Source organism: Sphaeramia orbicularis, chromosome 17, assembly GCF_902148855.1.
Source record: "Sphaeramia orbicularis chromosome 17, fSphaOr1.1, whole genome shotgun sequence".
In the NCBI taxonomy this organism is placed as follows: domain Eukaryota; kingdom Metazoa; phylum Chordata; class Actinopteri; order Kurtiformes; family Apogonidae; genus Sphaeramia; species Sphaeramia orbicularis.
Genome location: NC_043973.1, coordinates 15422456 through 15449098, shown reverse-complemented (window position 1 = coordinate 15449098; position 26643 = coordinate 15422456). Strand labels below are relative to the sequence as shown.

At 34.1% G+C, this 26643-nt stretch overlaps 2 protein-coding genes across 2 annotated transcripts in view; both read right to left on the bottom strand.

Moving 5' to 3' along the window:
• The window catches only part of LOC115436557 (occludin-like), a 51082-nt gene extending 50364 nt beyond the window's left edge, over positions 1-718 (bottom strand). Inside the window, exon 1 of the mRNA XM_030159423.1 lies at positions 646-718. The gene's annotated coding sequence lies outside the window, so the exon portion shown is untranslated. The remainder of the gene's footprint in view (positions 1-645) is intronic.
• On the bottom strand, positions 632-24882 carry LOC115436556 (MARVEL domain-containing protein 2-like). The gene is made up of 7 exons (XM_030159422.1): positions 24772-24882; positions 20019-21194; positions 7845-7961; positions 2223-2320; positions 1904-2075; positions 842-889; positions 632-751 (listed from the first exon to the last, which is right to left on the bottom strand). The coding sequence occupies exons 2-7, from the start codon at positions 21117-21119 to the stop codon at positions 635-637; spliced, it is 1653 nt and encodes a 550-aa protein (XP_030015282.1). The 5' UTR covers positions 21120-21194; positions 24772-24882; the 3' UTR covers positions 632-634.
• Positions 24883-26643: the final 1761 nt, after the last annotated feature.

The window sequence follows — 26643 nt, the reverse complement described above, 5'->3', positions numbered from 1 at the left end:
AGAATATGATGCATTACTGTAGATTTAACTACTCAGCAGTATACAGTATAATGTTGTTCAAATGAGCTCAATCTTAAACATCTACTCTAGTAAAATGGTTTTAAAAAAAAATTCTGAATAATGAATTAATAATTGCTAATAGGTTAATACTTAGATACTTTTACTTGTGTAAAGAATTGAATGCAGACCTTTCATTTCTTGTGGACTATTTTCACAGGGCCAGTAATAGTACTGTTATATCAGTATTGTAAATATAATATCTGTACACTGTTTTCCAGTGTACATAACGATACAGGGAATTTCTTTCACACATTACAAACAGTTAAATTTACACACAAGGGTTAACACTTTATAAGTTTAAATAACAGAAGAAAAAAAATAAAAAATATGCAGCAGACAATAAATGTATATTAAAAAATCTTTATTCAACAAATTACATTCCATTAGCAATATGCTAACATAAATGTACACAAAACCAATATGTTATTCTTTGGCACTAAGGCATATATTATGAATGAAAGAAAAAAAAAATGCAGTATTAACTTAAATTTATGTACAGAAGATGCCCATAAATCATTGTTTTTATGTATTTAAAAGGTGATTTGTTCTGTTTGGTCAGTAGTTGCTTCTTGCTTCACATTTCACCATTTGCAATGTTTTCCTCATCAAAAGCACGGATTCTGTTTTTTAAGTGACTTAATTTAGCCTTCAGATAATCACAGCGTTCCTTTTTCTCTAAAAAGGCAGGGTCCTGTAATAAAAAAAAACACATACAGTACTGTTATAATGACTATTTTTTATCCATAGCCTATCTGTATTTTTATTTTTCTGCTTTACTTACTTTCTTTTTCTCCTGATACTTTTTCAAAACACTTTGAATTCTCTGCTTCTAAGGAATAAACAAAATAAAATGCAACAAATTTTACACAGAATGCGACAAAAACACATATCTGATGTGTGTATGATTATGAAGTATCAGTACACTGTAAAAAAAATTTTAACAGAATTTTCACTTTTTATTTTACAGATTTTTCCTGTATTTTTAAGATACAGAAAAATATCAATGAAATGACAAAAATAGACTGTGTTTTCACATGTCAAATGTCAAATAACATGAAAAAACTGCGACTGTGAATAACCATAAAATTTACATTTTTTTAAAAGAATTTTTTTTCTTTTTTCACAGAAAAATACAGTAAAAATACATTTGCAAATGTATCATAATTTCACAAATATATCTTTTCTATTTATGAGATTAAACTGTTAATTTAAAGTTTAATACTGTAAAAAAAAAAAAAAAAAAAAAAGATAAAATTACTGACAATTAACCGTTAAAGTATTTGTTCTGTAAGTTTAACAAGACTTGTTTGTTAATTGACAAATATCTTGTGTAATTACGGAAGGTTTCACAACAAAAATGTTGAATAAATGTATTTTTGTGAACATATAACATGTATAAGCACTGATAAACTGTCCAAATAAAGTTTTTATCAGTGGATTGTACAACTTAGTCTCATTGAAAATTATTTATATATATATATTTATAGGTAATTTGATTGTTTTAATACATGTAAATATTCTTTACTAAACATTAAAAAGTAAAAAAAAAATATGCAAAATCTTATGTAAAGTTAGGGGAAAGAAGTGTATTTTAATTATGGAAAATTACCGTATTTTTATGAGATGGTTATTTTCCGTTGGTTAACAGTATTTTTTTTGGTACCCCTGCTGCCAGAATATTATCTCATATATATATATATATATATATATATATATATATATATATATATATATTTTTTTTTTTTTTTTTTTTTTTTTTTTTTTTTACAGTGTACAACATTACTTTAAATGAAACCCTGGTTTATAAAATGGGTTTATATGTGTTATGTATTTTCTGACTCACCTCCTGGCCATTTCCATCTCTGAGGAGTCGGACCATCATGCCATCCAGTTCTCTGAACTTACTGAGGGTGTTGCTGATGTCTGTGTGAAGGTCTTTGTATTCCTGATACTGGTCATTAAAAACAGCTTTGTATTTTTCCCTTTCCTCCACACTGGTGATTTTTGGGTACTTCCTGCACAAGACGTGATTTAATATGGTTATTAACAGCTACTTTTATTCCCACAGAGAGATTTAATTATGTGGAAACAGTGTGGATTAAGATTTCAGCGAAAACAAAAAGACACAGCTTTTTAACGTGCGTTCTTCATTTTTTACTCACATGATGTAGTCTGCAATGATGTGTATTTTCGGAGTGTATTCAGCCGCTGTTGATCTGTTCAGATTGACTGGATTCTTACGGACCTCTGTATGGTGGCCCTGAAGGTCAAAACACAACATTTACATAATACAACATTTCAGAAAAAACATACATACATGTCAGGAAACACAACATTTTAGAAAAGTCAGAATTTTGAAAACAATATTATTTCAGCAGTGATGACATTTCAGAAAACAGTGGGTTGGATCCACACCAAGGTTATTATTGTTAACGAAAACTAATGAAATGACGAAAACTAGAATTGTAAAAACATTTCCATTAACTGAAATAAATAAAAATTACACTGGTCAACAACAAATTTATTGTTTAAGTTTTTTGAGCTGATTTAGGATCATTTTGGTGTGCTGAATCCAAAAATCACATTAATTTTGCTCAATCAGGTCAACTTTCTGAACTATGCTACATATTGGCTTTTTAACATTTTTGCTTACATTTATGGGCCTTTTCACATCATATGATACAAAATTCTTTCTTATTTCTTGCAGTAAATGAGTTCTGAAGATTTTACTTTTGCCAATTTATGATTAATGTTTTTTTTAATATTACAGGTGAATGAAATGGCTTCGACTAGAAGATCTTGCAAAAATAAGCCTGACATATTCTGCTACATCTGCGGTGAATACACCATTGTACCTAACAGGAATCCTGTTAGAAAATGATTTTTTTTTTCTTAAAACCTATTTTGGGTGAGAACTATATAAAAAAATCAACTGATAAAGTCACAAAAATGTAATCAATTTTGTGAGAAGATCAAGTTTTTCAAAATCAAATTAGCAAAAAAACCTGACCTGATTGAGAAAAACAGATGTCATTTTTGGATTTAGTGGTGCAAAATGGTCCCAATTCAGTTGAAAAAACCTAGCCAACTTGCAAAAAACATTTTTTTTGTAACCCAGTGCTATAATTAAAAGAAAAAAACAACAATTAACTGAAACTGTATTGTGTGCTTACAAAACTAACTGAAACGTGTAAAAATTATGGATAAAATTCCCTTAGTTTTCGTCTTTGTCAATGTTGGATTAATATGGAATCGATTTATTTCCCTCAAGCAATTTTAGCTGCTGGCACCATATGATATTTTACGGTCCGTCACTTCTCATCACTTGTCGTTTAGAGTCAGCTTTTCGTCCCCACTCTACCTGGAAACATGGAGACTACAGTTGGGAGAAAGCAGCAGAGTCCTGTCTGGGATTTATGTGAATTCGACGGTGAAGAAGATAAAAGATATAAAAAAAAACTAAAACTAAGCATTTAGAAATTAAGGAAAACTAACAAAAACTAGTAAACTTGCTCTAAAAACTAATTAAAACTAACTGAATTAGAGGAAAAAAAGTAAAAACTAAATAAAACTAAACTATAATGAAAAATCCAAAACTATTAGAACCTTGATCCACACCGCTGATTGTGCAGTGAATCGTGCACTATTTTTGCACCTAATCACCCCCTCACAATTGTTTTTGTACAATGACATGATGGCACAAACCCACCGTAAGGTTTTGCATGTGTTTTGCATGAGAGTTTCTAGTGTTTCAAGTGTTTTTCCACATTTCAGCCACTAGTAGGTCTATGATAAAAATGTCAAATACCCTTATGAGCAGAGACGCCCATGCAGAACACTCCACAACCAAACCAGTGTTCATGGTTCTACAGTTCATCATATTTATAACACAACCTCCTCAAATGTCCATCAAAATAGGCACTAACTGATGTAATTTGGGCAGGTCTGATTAATGCCTGTCTCTTAAAATAATGCTGTGTGTCACTGAATATACTGTTCCTCATCAAGATGGAATAAAATATGCACAGCAGCACTAACTTCGTTAAGAACAGATCAGTGACAGTCATTAATGACATGTGTTCTGGGGTTTGGGGATAATAAGGATATGTGGATATGTAATAAAGATCATGAGTGCTTTTGATATTCACGTACGGAAACTTAGAGATAACATGGATACTGACCTCATTCATCCAATATCTGAGGGAAGATTTGTTCCTGATATGGTTAAATACTATTTTAATATAATTCAAGCCTCACACACTTAAAGATTTGGACAAACAGAGATGAACAAAGATAGACAGTGAGTTTGACTTGAGTGTGTGTGCAGCTTTCAGCAGGCGGTGTTTGCACCATCAAACAGATGCAGTTTGAGGTGGGTTTTTTGTGAATTAGACAGTTTTTGCAATAATATTTGCATAGAAAGGGGCTGATTTTGCACAAAATGTGTGAAAATTCTCTAATTTTCATAAATGTAAATGCAGCAGCCTCAACATTGGGAATATCAGTCTGACTGCATTACATTTAACTAGTGTACAGGTGTCGAACATGCAGCCCGGGGGCCAAATCCAGCCTAAGGGTCCAATCTGGCCCGTAGGAGGAATTTGTGAAATGCAAAAGTTACACTGAAGATATTAACAATCAGTAGTGTAAAAATCTTTTTAGTTCAGGTTCCATACAGACACATATAAACCAGAGGTGATTTCTCAAAGACTGCAAGGGAAGCCCGGCTTCCCCTAAAATGACGAAAATTAAATGGTTAAATATGTTCGGTTGTGTTGACATTTTATTGACTACAAACGTGTTAGAACACGTTCATCTCAAAGACGAGTTCGTTCAGAATTAGCTTCATCACAAATCATCAGATGCGATGTTGTTCACTTCTCATCCATTCTGGTTGCGCTGTTTCCTCATCCATCTCTGCTCAGTGCATTTGTCCGTAGACTGCGGGCGTCTGTGGGCTTCAATGGGACTGAGTGGAACAGTTTTTTTCATTGCCTCAAAACTGGACGGTAATTGGATAAATGCCACGATGTTGTCCCGCCCCCGGACGCCGGGCGTCTCTAGGGGTGAATGGAGCTGTGGGCGGAGCTCGGCCGGGCTGGACGCCAGAATCCCACGTGTTGATTGGAGGATCAGTCGAAAGGCTGAATCCCATTTGATTGACAGCTGTTTTCAGATCTACTCCTTTACTGACAGTTCAGTTTAATACCGTCGCGTATTCTGCTGTGAAAGAGAGAGAAACCACTACGAAATTACTCGTTCATTTCTTGCACTGTAAATAAAACACACTCATTGTACTTCCATGTTTCAATTTAACATAATTTCAGCGTTTTCTTGTTTCAGTTACATAATTTAATCATTTCTTGTTCGAGTTGAATATTGTTTTGTAGATAGTTAAGTCAATCAAACTGTCGGCTAGGTCGGAGTGAAAGGAGCATCTGTAGTTTAAAAAGGCTGAAGTCTTACACCCACAACACACTGGGCCTCGGCAATCTAAGCAGAGAGGACACTGGTCCAGTCCCTGGAAAAGACGCTTACTTGGTACGATAAGGTCACTGAGCATTTTCTTAAAAAGGAACGGAGAGCCGAATGTATGTTTAAATAACTTGACAATTTATTTATTTATTTTTTTTTTGATGTAAGCCGACAGTGAGCTTCCCCTGTCTGAAAGACGAGCAGTCGCCACTGATATAAACCAATTAGATCTCAGTTGGGTCAGACCAGAAAAATACTGTCATAATAACCTGTAAATAATAACAAGTGCAGATTTTATCTTTGTTTTAGTGTTAAAAAAAAGAAGTAAAATTACATAAAAATGTTTACACTAACAAACTATCCTTTTACAAAAAATGTGAATAGCTTGAAGAAATAAGGACAATGTGAAATGTCTTGAGAAAAGTAAATGTAATTTTATCAATATTATGTGTATTTGTCATTTGTTTATTTTTATTTAATAAAAATTAAAAAAAAAAAAAATCTACATCGTTTCCTTAAAAATCTGAATAATGTGAACAACTTGAAATGTCTTAAGAAAAACAAGTGCCGTTTTAACAATATTCTGCCTCAGTTTATCAGTTCATCATTTACACATGTACATTACAACTTACATTACAATTACAAATACACATTATATTGATAAAATTACATTTACTTTTCTCGAGATATTTCACATTGTCCTTATTTCTTCAGGCTATTCACATTTTTTGTAATATGAACATTATCATAATGTAATTTATGAACATTATCACAATGTAATTTTACTTTTTTCACTGTTATTATTTTACTGGTCCAGCCCACTTGAGATCATATTGGGGTGAATGTGGCCCCTGAACTAAAATGAGTTTGACACCCCTGAACTAGTGTGTTGACCCAATATGGATCCACAGGTTCTAGATGTGGTAGTTTTTATGCTGTTGTGTATTCGTACATGCTGTACCACATTTATCCAGCAGTCACCACCAAAGCATTCAGGCCATAGCAACAGAATTGTAAGGCTATTGTATTCCAAAATTACTAATATCTCCCAAAATATTGGTCCTATCAACTTGCTGTTTTTGCTACTGCCCTCCTTGACCAAAAATACATATGAATACCAAACTGCGGCAGTCAGCTCTTTCCGGACTTTGAGTGAATCCCCAGACACACACATGCACACACACAGCGGCTGCTTGGTGTTTATAATATAAATTCTACTTTTTGTGCATGCTTTGTCAATTACATGCAATATTTTTACTCATTTGCACCCGTTTCCACCAAGGTTATTATCGTTAACGAAAACTAACGAAATGACGAAAACTAGAATTGTAAAAACATTTTCGTTAACTGAAATAAATAAAAACTATAATTAAAAGAAAAAAATGATAACTAACTGAAACTGTATTGTGTGCTTATAAAACTAACTAAAAAAAATAAAACTTATGGATAAAATTCCATTCATTTTCGTCTTTGTTAACATCAGATTGATATGAAATCAATTTATTTCCCTCAAGCAATTTTCTCTGCTGGCACCATGTAATATTTAAAGGTCTGTCACTTGTGGTCACTTGTGGTTTCCAGTTGTCTTCTGGTCCCCACTCCTAGCTGAGTCCAGGACAAGGTTATTATTGTTATCGAAAACTAACGAAATGACGAAAACTAGAATTGTAAAAACATTTTCGTTAACTTGAAATAAATAAAAACTATAATTAAAAGAAAAAATCGATTAACTGAAACTGTATTGTGTGTTTACATAACTAACAAAAAGGTATAAAAATTATCGATAAAATTCCCTTCGTTTTCATTGTTGTGGATGTCGGATTCATATGAAATTGATTTATTTCCCTCAAGCAATTTTAGCTGCTGGCACCATATGATATTTAACGGTCCGTCACTTCTTGTCACTTGTGGTTTCCAGTCGTCTTCTGGTTCCCACTCTACCTGGAAACATGGAGACTAAAGCTGGGAGAAAGCAGCAGAGTACTGTCTGGGATTTATTTGAATACGACAGAGAAGAAGAGAAAAGATATAAAAAAAAACTAAAACTAAACTAAAACTAAGCATTTAGAAAATAACGAAAACTAATAAAAACTAGCAAACCTGCTCTAAAAACGAATTAAAACTAACTGAATTAGAGAAAAAAAGTGAAAACTAAATAAAACTGCACTATAATGAAAAAATCCCAAACTATTAGAACCTTGGTTTCCATCTGTAAAAGCCCCACAATCCTTCTGCGTATCTGGCCCAGTGTCATGAAATGTCATATTTTGTGAAATGTCCTTGTGTTTTGCCCCTCAGGGCCACCATACCTCAGGCACAGGTTTGTAGCGATGAGTCTGATTTCTACCACTATCCATTTCGTCTCTGAATGAAATCCGTTTTGGTCTTTGTGGGACCAGCTCGATGGAGTTCTGGAACTCTCTGGGCTGAAGGTAAAAGAGACAAGCATGAGAAAATATGAACCCACAAACTGCGTCTTCCAGTGACCATAAACCACGGTGCGATCAAACCTAGGCTGTCATCACAGTGAGATGTTATAGGAGCAAGAAGTGTTGGCCAGTTCATTTTTATGAAAAGCACTACCCAGTGAAAAAAAAATTGGCCCATTCTTCTGCTTTGACATGTTAAGCCTCTGAAGCTACATCCCCTCCGCTGGGGAATTGAATCATTATGTTCACCTCCCAGCCTTTCTGATTTGACATCAAATATATTAGCTGACCACGCTGTTTCTCATCTGTAGGTGGTGGCTGTGATGCTCAATAACATGGACTCTCATTGATAGTTTTTTTTTTTTTTATGAGACTGGTAAAGCTGCTGAGGGGAAGCATCAGCAGGATTTAACTACTAACATTTTTTGTATGTGCTTGTTACAGCAGGAATTATTTGTCTTTTTTGTTATTCTTGTAGACATCACTTCAAACCAGCTGCTGCCTCAACAACAAAACTACTTTTTACGCATTTTTATTCCTTAAGGTGAATTCGTGGGTTTCTCACTGTTCATTTGCAAATAATATATTTTGCAGTTAATAACAAATCACTGCTAGAAGACCAGTGGCTCCAGCTGCAAGTATGTTTTTTTTTTCTCATATATTAATACGCAGCTCTGGAATAAACAAGATACCACTACAAAATTATCACTTTCTCTGATTTGACCATTCATAGCACAGGTGTCAAACATGCGGCCCGGGGGCCAAATCCGGCCCGCCAAGTGGTCCAGTCCAGCCCCTGAGATAAATTTGTGAAATGCAAAAATCACATTAAGATATTAACAATTATTTTACTTCAGGTTGCATATTCAGACCAATTCAATCTGAAGTGGGTCAGACCAGTAAAATACTATCATAATAACATATAAATGACAACTTCAAATATTTCTCTTTGTAAATGTGAATATTTTCATGCATTTGCACTAAAACAAAGTATAATTTTGCAAAAAATGTGAATAACCTGAAATGTCGTAAGAGAAGCAAGTACAATTTTAACAATATTCTGCCTGTTACTAAATACTAATATTAATAATCTAAGTGAATACTTTATCAAATCTGAATTACTTTTGTCATACCTTAGTTTAAGTGCAGACTCATTTCAAGAATATGAGTTTAAAAAAAAGACATTTTGACATGTATTTATGCACATTTGATAGCTGTCTTTCCTATTGAAAAAGTAGTAATAGTAGTAATAATAAGCTATGATAAAACACAGTAGATCACAGGTGTCAAACATGTGGCCCGGGGGCCAAATCCGGCCCGCCAAGTGGTCCAGTCCGGCCCCTGGGATGAATTTGTGAAATGCAAAAATCACATTAAGATATTAACAATTATTTTACTTCAGGTAGAATATTCAGACCAATTCAATCTGAAGTGGGTCAGACCAGTAAAATACTGTCGTAATAACATAAAAATAATGACAACTCCAAATATTTCTCTTCGTAAATGTAAATATTTTCATGTATTTACACTAAAACAAAGTATAATTTTGCAAAAAATGTGAATAACCTGAAATGTCTTAAGAGAAGCAAGTACAATTTTAACAATATTCTGCCTGTTACTAAATATTAATATTAATAATCTAAGTAAATACTTTATCAAATCTGAATTACTTTTTGTCATACCTTAATTTAAGTGCAGACTCATTTCAAGAATATGAGTTTAAAAAAAAGACATTTTGACATGTATTAATGCACATTTGATAGCTGTCTTTCCTATTGAAAAAGTAGTAATAGTAGTAATAATAAGCTATGATAAAACACAGTAGATCACAGGTGTCAAACATGCGGCCCGGGGGCCAAATCCGGCCCGCCAAGTGGTCCAGTCCAGCCCCTGGGATGAATTTGTGAAATGCAAAAATTACATTAAGATATTAACAATTATTTTACTTCAGGTTCCACATTCAGACCAATTCAATCTGAAGTGGGTCAGACCAGTAAAATACTATCATAATAACATATAAATAATGACAACTCCAAATATTTCTCTTTGTAAATGTAAATATTTTCATGCATTTGCACTAAAACAAAGTATAATTTTGGAAAAAAATGTGAAGAACCTGAAATGTCTTAAGAGAAGCAAGTACAATTTTAACAATATTCTGCCTGTTACTAAATATGTTGTGTATTTGTAGATCCACTGTGATCTGTAAGTCATAATGTACATGTGTAAATGATAAACTGAGGCACAATATTGTTAAAATTACACTTATTTTTTCAGTTTGTTCATGTTATTCACATCTTTTGAAAGGTTAGTTTGTAGATGTAAACCTTTTCATAATGTAAATTAACTTTTTTCGCTCTAAAACAGAGAAAAGTTTGGAGTTGACATTATTTATATATTGTTATGTTATTATTTCACTGGTTCGGCCCACTTCAGATCAAATTTAGCGGAATCTGGCCCCTGAAATAAAATGAGTTTGACACCCCTGATTTATAGGCGTTTGAGTAAATTTATTCTCTAAACTACTGACAACATTTTTCCCAAATTCCAAATAAAAATGTTGTTATTTAGAGCATGTATTTGCAGAACACGACACATGGTCAAAATAACAAAAAAAAAAAAAAAAAAAAATGCAGGTGTTTTCAGATCTCAGATAATGCAAAGACAACCAGTTCATATTCATTTCTAAACACAATACTAATGTTGTAACTTGGGAAAAGTTCAGACATCAATATTTGGTAGAATAACCCTGGTTTTCAATGACAGCTTTCACATGTCTTGGCTCTTCATCATTGCTGTTGGATGACTTTATGCAGCTCCTGCCATAGAAATTCAAGAAGCTCAGCAATGTTCCATGGCTTATGACCATCCATCTTCCTCTAGAAGTTTTCAAAGTGTGTTCAGGTCTGGAGATTGGGCTGGTTATGACAGGGTCTTTATCGGGTGGTCCGTCATCCACACCTTTATGGACCTAGCTGAATCCAGGACAAGGTTATTATTGTTATCGAAAAGTAACGAAATGATGAAAACTAGAATTGTAAAAACATTTTCGTTAACTTGAAATAAATAAAAACTATAATTAAAAGAAAAATCGATTAACTGAAACTGTATTGTGTGTTTACAAAACTAACTAAAACGTATAAAAATTATGGATAAAATTCCCTTAGTTTTCGTTTTTGTCGATGTCAGATTCGTATGAAATTGTCAGAGCAGAAGTCCAGTAGTTTTCAATAGTTATCGTTTGATTCCAATTACTTTTGCGTTACTAATAGCACTGTTTTTACCTATTGTAAGAAAATAGTGATGGTCACAGTAGTGGTTTTTATACAGGGTTATTCAAAAAGAATGAACCGATTTTATTACGCAATATTTTAATAAGGAAAAGCAATAGAAAACTCCAGCCAAGTCACAAGTATTCTACTCACAATCAACTTTTATTTCCTGTCTTAAAAGTGTTCAATGTGTCCACCACCTGCAGCACGGACAACATCAATGCCATATGACACAGGTGTCAAACATGCGGCGTGGGGGCCAAATCCGGCCCGCCAAAGGGTTCAATCCGGCCCCTGGGATGAATTTATGAAATGCAAAAATTACACTGAAGATATTAACAATCAAGGATGTTAAAATAATTTTAGGTCAATTCAATCTAAAGTGGATCAGACCAGTAAAATACGATCATAATTACCTATAAATTATGAAAACTGCAAATTTTTCTCTTTGTTTAGTGAAAAAAAAAGTTACATTACACAATAATATTTACATTTACAGACTAGCCTTTTACAAAAAATGTGAATATCTGAAATGTCTTTAGACATGTATGTGGAATTTTAACCCTTTCATGCATAGTGGTCACTACAGTGGACAGTTATTCTACAGCTGTTCTCTTGTATATTCATAGATTTTTTTTGTTTTAGTTGCGTATCAACCAACACAGTGGGCGCTTATACACCATCCCATACACTGACATTCATACCATTACTGTAACTTTACATTATTGTTCTTGATAAACCTGATCTGCAGTAACATATTTGAGTGTAAATCAACTGTTAATTGTTATTAGACTGTACAGAACAGTTTCTTTTAAAACAAAAAGTTTTTTTTTTTTTTTTTTTTTTACATATTATCTGAGTGAGTAATAGCTAGTATTATAGTATGTTAAAATGTGAGAAAACATCACATTAGCAGCTTAAAAAAAAAAAAAAAAGTTTTCACACAGTATGACAGTAAATACATGTTTCTTTACTTAAAAAAAATAAATGAATGGTGTCCAGCTGATTGGACATTTTAGTAACTCTTTGAAAAATAGGTTTATAAAAACGTTTCAATCACATTGTTTTTTTCATGCCTAAAGAAAAATTAAATCACTCAGGAAAAAAAAAAAAAAAAATCTTGATTAAGGTTCTCATAATTCATCCATCAAAGGGTTAATAATATTTTCCCTGTTATTTAATGTTTTGTGTATTTGTAGATCCACTGTGATCTCTAACTTGTAATTCCCATGTATAAATGATAAACTAAGGCGTAATATTGTTAACATTGCACTTATTTTACTTAAGAATTTTCAGGTGGCTCATATTTGTTCATGTTATGTTCAAGTACAATTCATAGATGTAAACATTTTCATTACGGAATTTTAATTTTTTCACTTAAAAGTTATTATTATCCTATTATTTATATTATTTGACTGGTCCGGCCCACTTTACATCATATCAGGCTGTATGTGGCCCCTGAACTAAAATGAGTTTGACACCCCTGTCATAAGAGAATTCCTCCCAGACGTGTATCAGCATTTCACAATACACTGAGTTGATCACTGTTGTAGTTTGATGTTTAAGGTCATCGAGGTTTAGTGGGTAGCGGTGAAACATAAATGCGATCTTTTACATATCCCCGCAAGAAAAAAATCACACACGGTGAGGTCTAGGGATCTCGCAGTCCAAGTACAAAGAGTAAAGTCTTATGCCCCCTTCTGACCAATCTATTGCTGGGGCACTTTTTCATTTAACCCTTTCATGCATGAATTATGAGAACCTTAATGGGTCAAAACACAGTGATGTCCCATCAGAGAGTGAACTTTAATTGATTGCCATTCCAACATTTATTTCAATATAAAGCAGCTCCTTGTTTTGGATAATCCCTTATGGTCCAACTAAAGCAAAAATGAATTTAAAAGTAAAAATGTGGGTCAAATTGTCTCTAAAATGTCCCTTCAGAGAGATTTTGAATACAGTTTTTTGACCCTAATCAAGATATTTTTCCTGAGTGTTTTTATTCCTCTTTAGGCATAAAAAAAACCAATGTGATTGAAAAAATTTTTATGAACCTACAGTATTTCTCATGGAGTTGCAAAAATATCCACTCAGCTGGACACCATGTATTTAATTTTCTGAAGCAAAGAAACATATATGTACTGATACACTGCGTGAAAACTATGAAATAATTTTTTTTTTAATGCTGCTAACTTGATATTTTGTCACATTTAACATACTATAATATTAGTTATTACTCACTTTATGGAGATAATATGCAAAAAAAAACCCTTTTTGTTTAAGAAAAATGGTTAATTACAGTCTATTAACGATAACAAGCAATTGATTTACACTGAAACTTGTTACTGCAGATCAGATTTATCAAGAACAGTAAAGTTATAGTAATGGTATGAATTGCAGTGTATGGGATGATGCATAAGCGTCCACTGTGTTGGCTGACATGGAACTAAATAAAATCCATGAATATACAAGAGAACAGCTGTAGAATAGCTGTCCACTGTAGTGACCACTATGCATGAAAGGGTTAAAAAAAGCTAAAAATGAGAAAACTCCTGTTTCAAATGGTCACTGACTCATTCCATGATGATGCTTGAGAACTGAAGCAATGCATCATGAAATTGGTTCATTGTTTTTGAATAACCCTGTACATCTCCTTAAATAAGACATGCTTCAGGTGTTTATTCAGTAGAATAAGGTGTGCTTATGTTGGAATTCAACAGATACAGGAATGAAATGGCTGATTTCACAAGAAATTGCAGTGGTCTCTTAATTTTTTCCAGAGCTGTATTTTTCTATATCACCACTATCTGCCTTTATAATGTACAGGGTGGGGAAGCAAAATTTACAATATTTTGAGGCAGGGATTGAAAGACAGTGTATGACCAATTAGTTTATTGAAAGTCATGAGAATTTATTTGCCACAAGAAAATGTACATAATAGAAAATGTTTTTATTCTATGTGTCCTCCTTCTTTCTCAATAACTGCCTTCACACGCTTCCTGACACTTGTGCAAGTGTTCCTCAAATATTCAGGTGACAACTTCTCCCATTCTTCTTTAATAGTATCTTCCAGACTTTCTCGTAATAGTTTTGCTCATAGTCATTCTCTTCTTTCCATTATAAACAGTCTTTATGGACACTCCAACTATTTTTGAAATCTCCTTTGGTGTGACGAGTGCATTCAGCAAATCACACACTCTTTGACGTTTGCTTTCCTGATTACTCATATGGGCAAAAGTTTCTGAAAAGGTATGGATAATAGTGTTAGGTATGATTATGATATCAATATATGTTTGGTTTCAAAACAATTGATGTAGTGCCTGCTGAGAAAAAACAACTAAATGTTCATTGTAAATTTTGCTTCCCCACCCTGTATGTCTGCTCTGGGATCTTTGAAGCTTTATCTCCGAAAACCATTAACACATGTATGTCGCACTGTATTCATTAGATCGCATGTTTTGAGTTTCAGTAATTTTAGAACGCGTTTTTTCCAAAAGTGTGTATTCAGCTCACTACTTTACACTCACTTTCATCTCAAATTAACTAGAATAAATGGCTTTTGTTTTCTTGTAGTATGTCTTTGTTGTTTGAGAAGAATAAGAACATTTTAAGAAAAAAAAAAAAGCCTAGAATATAGATAATCCTTGGCATATTTTGTCAAGAACCTCTGTGCATGTGCATTTACTACATGCATAACAAAACTGACAAAAGTGGTTTTCGTTCATCCTATCAGTGTGTAGTTGTTTTTTTTGTGTATGTGTATAGGTGTGTGTGTGTGTTTATTCAAATCATGGCTGTGTTTGTTCTCTCACAAAAATCCTTGAAACATTTTACAAGAATTGTTTGCTTTCTCCAGACACATACTGTATACTATTGTGTTGGTTTGGTTTAAGGCTTTGTGAAAAGTGTGTTAGTGTGAGCAGTTTTGCAAAAGCGCCAGGTAGTTTCAAAGATAGACATAAAGCAATCAGAAAGACGGTAAATCCTATTAAAGCTCAATTGTGAAAGCATCAACAAGGATGTGGTCTTATCTTTTTTGTTGCACAAGAGAGCCGTGCGGTCATAACGGTGCTAAACAAACACATAATGACTTGTTGTTGACTGTTCAGGCACCAGTCAGCAGAAAAAAAACGACATACAGATACCAACAAACAGCATGTTCACTGGAGATTGTCATGAGTGACTGTAAATGTTATTGCTTTTGCATTGCTGTGCTGTTTTGGAGGCTGTTTTCTGTTTATTTGCAGTCAACAACTGTATCTCTTTGTATTGCTTGAAGTAAATGTACTTTTTTCATGACATATAAACTTAAAACAAATGTTAAGATGACAAGAAAAAACAGAATGATGTCCTACTTGTATCCAAACTGCTTCCTCTTGCAACAATCGTGTAACTTAGAAGAAACTGTGCGATGCAGCCACAGAGGGAGTAAAAGGACTCACAGAGGACACAAGATAAACCATGTGCTAAATATTATGGTAGCTGACAGAAGCAGATCTGGGATTCTTGTTAAATTATACACTGTTGCCCATAGAGTTGGAATAATACTTTATCTATCAGGAATAAATCACATTGCCACAATCAGTGGTGTAGTCCAGGGTATACGGTGGTATATGGAGTATACCAACTTATTTTCAGTCAGCATTGAGTATGTGCACTTCTAAATCCCCCTAATTTTCAATTTAAAAAAAATTCAGTAATATCTGTGGCCAAATTGCCCATGTTTTCTCCTAGGATGGTGAAGCCATGACCCGCCCTACTCTGCCTCTAATTGGCTAGTACTTGGTACCTTCACTGATTAGCTTGGTTAACTTTAGACATGAGGACTGATGAGCCAATCAGAGGCAGAGTAGGGCGGGTCGTACAGAGGAAAATATTGCTAATTTAGAGTCAGATCCAGAGCTTCACTTAGCGCTGGCCACCTCAGGAACCTGATTGGACACCTCAGGTGCCAGTTCCACCCCAGTTGATTGACAGGTTGCCTTGAAAGATGCATGATTTTTGGAAATGTGAACAAGGCAGGATAAATGTCTCTCAAATGAGAGACACATATTGAGAGAACCTACTTTCATGGAATACATAATTCTGGGTAAGTTTTAAGGTGGTTTCAGAATGAGTCACTGTTTTAAACTACACTGTAAAAAAAAAAAATCTGTAATTTAACAGAATTTTCACTGTTTATTTGACTGATTTTACCTGTATTTTTAAGTTACAGGAAAATTTCAATGAAATGACAAAAATAGACTGTGATTTTACATGTCAAATGTAAAATAACACGAAAAAACTGTAACTGTGAATAACCATAAAATTTCCATTTTTTAAAAGAAAAAAATTTTCACAGAAAAATAGTTAAAATACATTTGTAAATGTATCGTAATTTCACAAATATTTATTTTCTGTTTATGAGATTAAACTGTTAATTTAAAGTTTAATAGTAAAAAAAAAAAAAAAAAAACGAGATAAAATTACTGACAATTAACAATAAAAGAAGTATTTGTTCTGTAAGTTTAACAAGATTTGTTTGTCAATTGACAAAGATCTTGTGTAATTACGGGAGATTTCACAACAAAAGTGTTGAATAAATGTATTTTTGTGAATGTATAACATGTATAAGCACTGATAAACTGTCCAAATACAGTTTTTATCAGTGAATTGTACAACCTAGTCTCACTGAAAATTATTTTTATATACATATATATTTATAGGTAATTTGACTGTTTTAATACATGATAATATTCTTTACTGAACATTAAAAAGTAAAAAAAAATATGCAAAATCTCATGTAAAGTTAGGGGAAAAAACTGTATTTTAATTATGGAAAATTACCATATTTTTATTAGATGGTTATTTTTCGTTATTTAACAGTATTTTTTTCGGTACCCCTGCTGATGGAATATTACCTTTTTTTTTTTTTTTTTTTTTTTTTTTTTACAGTGTACTGGCGATATGAACGCACATGTAGAGAAGAGATTTTGTTGCCAATAGTTCAACTATGTTAGTAGGCTAACGTTATGAAAGGCTAACGTTATCCTATGTTTGCCTCGTCTTGAATACATTTACATTCATGCAGCTGCTTGTGTGACCAGTAAAACCCACAAACTGCTCCTGATCAAGTCATGATAATTTTATAATAGTGAACAAATACTACTGATAGATTTTTGGGTAAACTAAATAGAGTAGTCTGACATGTCACTGTTTCTAAAATGGCATTTTGATGGACTAATTAAAAAAAAATAAAATAAAGGGCAATAATTGAGAGTATACCCACTTCTCCAGGGACCACTACACCACTGGTCACAATTATTTCATTAGAATAGGGAAAAATATTTTATTCCAACTTTATGGGCAATAGTGTGTAATATGACACAGACAGTACATTTTTTTTAAATTTTAGATTGATGTCCTTAAGGCCAAAATGAGACTTGTTGCCAATCTGTTCATGTCTAGCATTGTCATATACAGTCCATGCAGGCATCTTCCCAGTGTTTACATGTTCCATAAACCTTCTACCATATAGACAGTATACAGAACACACATCTGTATACAGAACATACATCTGTATACAGAACACACATCTGTACACAGAACACACATCTGTACACAGAACACACATCTGCATACAGAACACACATCTGTATACAGAACATACATCTGTATATAAAACACACATCTGTATACAGGACACACATCTGCATGCAGGACACACATCTGTATACAGAACACACATCTGTATACAGAACACACATCTGCATGCAGGACACACATCTGCATGCAGAACACACATCTGCATGCAGAACACACATCTGTATACAGAACACACATCTGCATGCAGAACACACATCTGCATGCAGAACACACATCTGTATACAGGACACACATCTGCATGCAGGACACACATCTGCAAACAGAACACACATCTGTATACAGAACACACATCTGTATACAGAACACACATCTGTATGCAGAACACACATCTGTATACAGAACATACATCTGCATGCAGGACACACATCTGCATGCAGAACACACATCTGCATGCAGGACACACATCTGCATGCAGAACACACATCTGCATGCAGAACACACATCTGCATGCAGAACACACATCTGTATACAGAACACACATCTGCATGCAGAACACACATCTGTATACAGGACACACATCTGTATGCAGAACACACATCTGTATACAGAACATACATCTGTACACAGAACACACATCTGTATACAGAACACACATCTTTACACAGAACACACATCTGTATACAGAACACACATCTGTACACAGAACACACATCTTTACACAGAACACACATCTGTATACAGAACACACATCTGTATACAGAACACACATCTGTACACAGAACACACATCTGTACACAGAACACACATCTGTACACAGAACATACATCTGTACACAGAACACACATCTGTATACAGAACACACATCTGTATACAGAACATACATCTGTATACAGAACACACATCTGTACACAGAACACACATCTGTATACAGAACATACATCTGTATACAGAACACACATCTGTATACAGAACATACATCTGTATACAGAACACACATCTGTATACAGAACATACATCTGTATACAGAACACACATCTGTACACAGAACACACATCTGTACACAGAACACACATCTGTATACAGAACATACATCTGTATACAGAACACACATCTGTACATAGAACACACATCTGTACACAGAACACACATCTGTATACAGAACACACATCTGTACACAGAACACACATCTGTACACAGAACACACATCTGTATACAGAACACACATCTGTACACAGAACACACATGTAAAAGCCCTCACTCATCACAGCTTATATTCAGGTCTGATGTTCTGCCTGGTCCACTCGTAAACTTAAACATTGGCATATTCTTATTTATAGGTCTGTTCTAGGCCTGTTGCCATCTAATGTACACATCTATCACAGAAGAACAGGCAGTTACTGTCTTCAGGACCAGGACTTATCTTTCCCTGAAGCCCATCTGGATGTTTGAAGGTATTACACGTAACATTTGATTCAGGCTATTGACATGAAAACAGGATGGAGAATGAAGCTATTTTAACTGTATATAAAAAAGCAGTTAGTACATGTGCCTTTCATTACCTCTATTACATATTGGACCTATAAGTATGCTACTCCCTTTATGTGGAATCTTAGTTCTTAATCCTGAGATGCATTTAAATACTTTTAAATGTCTTCGGAGACAGACACACAAGTATTATATCTGACTCATATTTATATTTATATTGAACATTTTTTCATAAATGTATTTATGTCTGCAACTGTGCCTAAACCTTTGTTGTCTCTACTGTGTCCTGTTTTGATAAGACTTTAACTGGTTAAACACTGTTAAGGTTAGAGTTGAAGGTGTTTTCAAGCTAAAGGCAGAAACCAGGACAATGCAGGAGACCTTATGCAATTCCATGCCACGATGGGAATGAGTGTCTGTTCTGTGTCTGGAATGAAGACAAGATGTTTCCCTCTTCCATCATACCTGGAAGCCATTACATCATTATCAGGCTTCTGCAGAGCATGATGATGAGCTGATCATTAATTGAAGCAGGTGTGGCTGGAAGAAGGAAATATCTAAAACATGCAGGATACCAGCCCTCGAGGACTGGAGTTTGACACCTGTGCGTCAGATATTGAGTTTGCTATATGTCAACACATGACAAATTCATGTACAAATCTTGCATATTGAACCTTTAAATGTCCAAGTTTACCTTTCATCTGAACTGTACCTCATTCTCATAGTCCTGCCTTGCTCTCCGTGCAGCTTCATGCCTCCACATCTTCAGACACACGAGGAAGCTTCCCAGATACATGGCCATGTTGATGAAGATGAACGCTGTACCTGCCATCTGTCCCCCATCAACTCGACACAGATTAGCCATGATGGGGTTAACGCCTATAGTTGTATAGCACAGACCTCCTCGGTTCAGGTCATTCAAGTATACAATCCCTGCTGCCATGTAGAGGAGAAATAAGGCCACATTGATGAATGCTTCCGTCAGGGGCCACCAGGGGGCATCGAGGAGGATGGTGCGATAATACATAGTCATCCCCATTACTAAGAGACTCAGGGTTATGATCCATGAGACTCCAGCTACTGCCAGGATAAAAGGGGTCATGGGGCCTCTGTAGCTGTACCCAGACAGGCCGAAGCCGTTGTTATAGGCCCCGTTATAGAGTCCATAACTGTTGGACCACTCGCTGTCTTTCTGGATGTAGGCAATGACACAAGCAAACACCATACCCCCAAAAAGAAGCTCCAGTCCAGCAAGGAGTCTGAGCAACCCTGGCCAGGACTTCAGGTAGGCGTACTTCTGCTTGTAGACCTCCACCTTCTCTGCATAATACTCTGCAGGGTGGATGCTGGTCAGTAAAGACTCCTCTGGTGGGATCATCAGGTCATCAGTGGAGCTTTCCCGGAGGCTGGAGTTGCCCAGTGTTTTATCCCACTTTCTCCCCAGAAGTGGACTCACAGGTGGACTCACCCTGGTCCCATTGGGCAGGATCTGAATCCTACTGGTACTGGCCTCAGACCCAGTAACACTGTCGCTTTCCTTTTTCCATTTATGGATGAAGCTTCCCCATGAATCAGGGATGAGTGTTTTCAGCCTATCCTTCATGCTCCCTTTGCTGCTGTTCTTCTCCTTCTCTGTATATGGTGGAGTGCTGGAGGTACGGCCCGTGGAGCTTCTATCATCATCATCTAGTGTAGGTGTATGAGTGACCCACACAGGCACCGGTGAATCTCTAATGGAGGTCGATTTGTGAGTGGAGTCCCCATCCACGCTCTCGGGATCGTCCCTTCTAAATTTACGGCTCCAGCTTTTCATGTTTCTGGGTGATTTTGGTGATTCATTGAAAAAGGAGTAATGAAAATGTTCTTATGAGATGTGGAGAAGAAGAATCTGTTGAGAAGAATAGATGTTATTAGTTGTTTTTTTTCCAAACACAAATGCATAGGCTTGACAGACAAATGGCAAATTAAAGGAAAAAAAACCCAACATAAACTAAGTAGTGTTGTGGGGTAAATAATTATATATAATTAACCCTTTCATGCATTAATTATGAGAGCCTTAGTCAATATATTTTTCTTGAGTGATTTTATTCCTCTTTAGGCATGAAAGAAACAATGCAATGGAAGTTCTTTTTATGAACCCATTTTTCACGGAATTACAAAAATGTCCATTAAGTTGGACACCATGTGATTAATTTTTGAAGCAAAGAAACATGTATTTAAAACCCATCATCAGAAAGTGATATACTGTGTGAAAACTATGAAATAAAAACATTTTTAATGCTGCTAATGCTCACATTTTAACATACTCTAATACTAGTTATTACTCACTTCATGGAGATATAAAAAAAAAACAAAACAAAACTTTTTGTACAAGAAAACTATTAATTACAGTCTAAAAACCATTAGCAATTGATTTACAAAAAAACAGGTTACTGAAGATCAGGTTTGTTTAGAACAGCAAAATTACAGTAATGGTATGACTTATAAATTGCAGTGTTTGGAATGATGCTTAAGTGTCCACTATGTTGGCTGATATGGAACAAAAACAACAAAACCCATGAATATACGAGAGAAAAGCTGGCGAACAGCTGTCCACTGTAGTGACCACTATGCATGAAAATAAAAGTAATTTCATTATGTCCCACATCAACTTAACGTTAATTGTTCAATTTCAAGCATCTGCATCTATTTCTCCAGTCATTTAACTTCATTTCACATGTTTAAAGTGCATTTTATTGTATTAATTGTATTTTCCTCAGACAGAGAAATTATATATGTATTAAAATATATCTGTCAATAATATTTCAGATTGTATAAAATTTTAAGGTTGTCCTAAAACCTTTTTCTACTACTGTACTTCTACAACTTATAACCAAAATTAACCCACGTCACATATTTTTAATTATACTACATGTAAAATGTCTGTGTCATGACACATGGTACAATCCTTAAATGTATTTTTATTTACATTGGAATTATGGGAACTGTTTATGTGCTGCCTTCAGCACTGAGCTGTCATGTGAATATGTATATTGAATCTACGTAAATACTTTATCAAATCTGAATTACTTTTTGTCACACTTTAGTTTTAGTGGAGACTCATTTCAAGAATATGAGTTTAAAAAAAAACATTTTGACATGTATTAATGCACATTTAATAGCTGTCTTTTCCTACTGAAAAAGTAGTAAATAGACTGATAGTAATAATAAGCTATGATAAAACACAGTAGATCACAGGTGTTAAACATACGGCCCGGGGGCCAAATCTGGCCCGCCAACGGGTCCACTCCGGCCCCTGGGATGATTTTGTGAAATGCAAAAATTACACTAAGATCTTAACAATCCTTTTAGTTCAGGTTCCACAATCAGAACAATTCAATCTCAAGTGGGCGAGACCAGTAAAATACTATCATAATATAGAAATAATGACAACTCCAATTTTTTCTCTTCGTAAACGTAAATATTTTCATGTATTTCCACTAAAACAAAGTATAATCTCACAAAAAATGTGAATAACCTGAACAAATATAATCAACCTGAAATGTCTCAAGAGGAGTAAGTACAATTTTAACAAGAGTCTGCCTGTTACGAAATGTTTTGTGTGTTTGTAGATCCACTGTGATCTGTAAGTTATAATGTACATGTGTAAATGATAAACTGAGGCAGAATATTGTTAAAATTACACTTTTTTTTCAGTTTGTTAATGTTATTCACATTGTTTGAAAGGATAGTTTGTAGATGTAAACCTTTTCATAATGCAAATTTAGGCCATTCCACCGAATGGGTGCCATTTCCATCCCCAGGACATTATATGTATAAATGTGCATGAAAATCAACTCTAAAATACATTTTACTATTAAGCAAAGTGTCCTGCACATTGATCTAATTGCAAATTTCAAATATTTATTTGAAAACATTAATAAAAACTACTTAGAACACTGAAAAATAGCCTTTGTTGCCTGTCCCCATTCTCTAATGCTACACTTTACCATGAAATATAATGATTAAAATACTTCAGAAATTTTTTTTTTTTTTTTGCATTGTTGTGTGACTCCATATTCCATCTATGCTTTAAATACATTTTTTTCATGAGAAATCCATAATATTTTTGTGAAAATATACATTTTAGTCGTGTCCCTGGGTTCTCACTCAGTCCTGTTACCCTAACACATTCTCCCCTCTGAAAAATTTGGAATATTCCACAAGTCCCATGTTCAGCAGGAAGTTACATCAGCTGGATTTTCTGAAGGCCATGGGAAGATCAAAACTAAGTTCTTTCATTTTTTTTTTTCTGTATATTTGATGATATTGTAACTGTGACTGAGAAGGTTAATCTCAACACTCAGTCCTGTTACCAAAATTATTTCTTAGATGTTATTTGTTTATCTTAAAAATACATATTTTTCGCAAATCACAAGAATGTGCTCAGTGTCCTCATGCTATTACCATGAATGCCATGTGGCTGTATTTCATGAACTTGCTAATTCTGTGCTAAAAAGTCACTCCTGTTACTTTCAGTCCTGTTACTCAGATAAAGAGTAACAGGACTGAGTAACAGTAACAGGAGTTAAAATGAAAAAATGACTTTGCAGTTTAAAAAAAAATACAACTTGCGTGCATATATATTGATTTTTTAGTCACAAATATTAATTATTTTAACATGTAACCAACCATTTCTTTAAAATAAACACTTTGTTGAGAGGAAAACAAAGGAATTAGTTAACAAGCTTTTAAGTGTGCTTTTTAAATGTCACATGAGTTTTGGTAACAGGACTGAGAAAAATGCAATCATGTTCCGCTTAAAAACCTTGTAAAAAATGAAATAAAGTTGCCTGAGATGGACCAATACACATTTTGAATAGTTAAATATGTGTGTTATTAGATTCAGTGTTGAAAAAAGATAAAAAAAATTAAGTTTAATTTGGAAGAGTTATAACAAGCAAATGGCACCCATTCAGTGGAATGACCCATTCACTTTTTTCGCTCTTAAACATAGAGAAAAGTTCAGAGTTGACATTATTTATATATTTTTATGTTATTATTTTACTGGTTTGACTCACTGCAGATCTAAGTTAGCTGAATGTGGCCCCTGAATTGAAATGAGTTTGACACCCCTGCAGTAGATCATAACAGACTGGGGTTTTAGAGCAAAACTATACAGATATTTTAGATCATGGTTAACTACGGTGTATTAAATACATGGGAATGATCCTTTAGACCTGTTCCTGTTTGTAGTTCCGCATTAGAAACACATTCAAGCTCTCGAAAAATGTCTCCAACAACATGACAAACACAACACAGAGTAACGTTTCCCACTGCAGGAGCTGCTGAGGCAATAATAACAGAGGAGTTAGAGCTGAGCTGGGATTCACAACCAGCCACAGTCACACCGCTGTGGCACCACATTATCACACACATGTCATTATAACAAGAAAAAGTATCTCAAAACTCACAGCTTCCCTCACCCGTTTGACCCCTGGAATCACTCTGGTCAAGCTGATGTTCCTTGTGTTTGTGAGGAAACAGGAACTACCTGTTACAAAATGGCCGCCTCATACACCTGACCCCCTCGGCTCATTCTGTTCTGTCTCTCTGGTGACTCACTCCTGCTGGTAGATGCACTGTTCCGCACATGCAGGGCGGTTATTGACCAATGTGTGTGGAGAACTGAAGTGGGGGGGGAGGAGGGTAAAGCTTAAACATTAAACCTGAACCACCCCTGAGCTGGTGCTGACTGGTACTACGAGGTTAATCTGTGGGAGGGAGAGAGAGCTGTTGACATTCAGAAACTCAGAGGAGGAGGAGGTGAGTCGCCTTCTACCGATACATGTACCAACACACAGGCCTTGGACCACAGTTTATGCACACTTATGTTTCTGTACAAGGTTTTCATTTGTTGAAAGTTTAATTCAACAATTTGATGTGCAACATGTGTCAGAAGTATCCTGACTGAAGTTTTACTTTCTGTATCTTTGCATGAAATTAATTTATCATTCACACTGTAAAAAAAATCTGTAATTTAACAGAATGTTCACTGTTTATTTTACAGATTTTTCCTGTTTTTTCAAGATATAGGAAAATATCAATGAAATTGCAAAAATAGACTGTGATTTATATATCGAATGTAAAATAACACGAAAAAACTGTGAACAACCAAAACATTTAAATTTTTTACAAGAAATTTTTTCTTTTTTCGCAGAAAAATACAGTTAAAATACATTTGCAAATGTATCATAATTTCACAAATATTTATTTTCTATTTATGAGATTAAGCTGTTAATTTAAAGTTTAATACTGTAAAAAAAACAATGAAATGAGATAGAATTGCTGACAATTAACTGTTAAAAAAGTATTTGTTCTGTAAGTTTAACAAAACTTGTTTTGTTAATTGACAAATATCTTGTGTAATTACAGGAGGTTTCACAACAAAAATGTTGAATAAATGTATTTTTGTGAATGTATAACATGTATAAGCACTGATAAACTCTCCAAATACAGTTTTCATCAGTGGATTGTACAGTTTAGTCTCATTGAAAATTATTTTTATATACATATATATTTATAGGTAATTTGATTGTTTTAATACACGTAAATATTCTTAATTAAACATTAAAAAGTAAAAAAAAAAACCTGCAAAATCTCATGTAAAGTTAAGGCAAAAAAGTGTATTTTAATTATGGAAAATTACTGTATTTTAATGAGATGGTTATTTTCAGTTATTTAACAGTATTTTTTCAGCACCCCTGCTGCTGGAATAGTACTGTTTTTTTATGGGTGTTTTTTTTTTTTTTTTTTTTTTTTTTTTTACAGTGCAGTACTCTGGGTATGCATTGATTAACTTGCTTTAAATCTTTAGTTTCATTTTTTCTGTTTTTAGAATAGAATAGAATAGAATAGAATAGAATAGAATAGAATAGAACTGACTTTATTTGCCATTTACACAGATACATTGCAGTATAGGTACTTTAGAATTCTTGTGTGTTTCTCTGAATCACGGAATCCAAAGAAAAAAAGAAAAAAAAAACATGAACAAAAACAGAAACAAAACATAAACACAGCTAAAACATATAAAAACAGTTATTGCACAGACAAACACAAATACACACTTGTAAAATAGAGTACTGTATCAGAAAAAAAAAAAAAAAAAAAAAAAAGTACTGGAAGGTAAAAACAAGTTATTGCACATTTGAATTAAAGTACTGGGAGGTGGAACAGGTACTTTGCAAATAAAAAACATGTCCATGTAAAGCACAGCATACACAGATCAGCCATAACATTCAAACCACTGACAGAAGAAGTGATAATAGTACTGATTATTTCATTACACTGGTACCTTT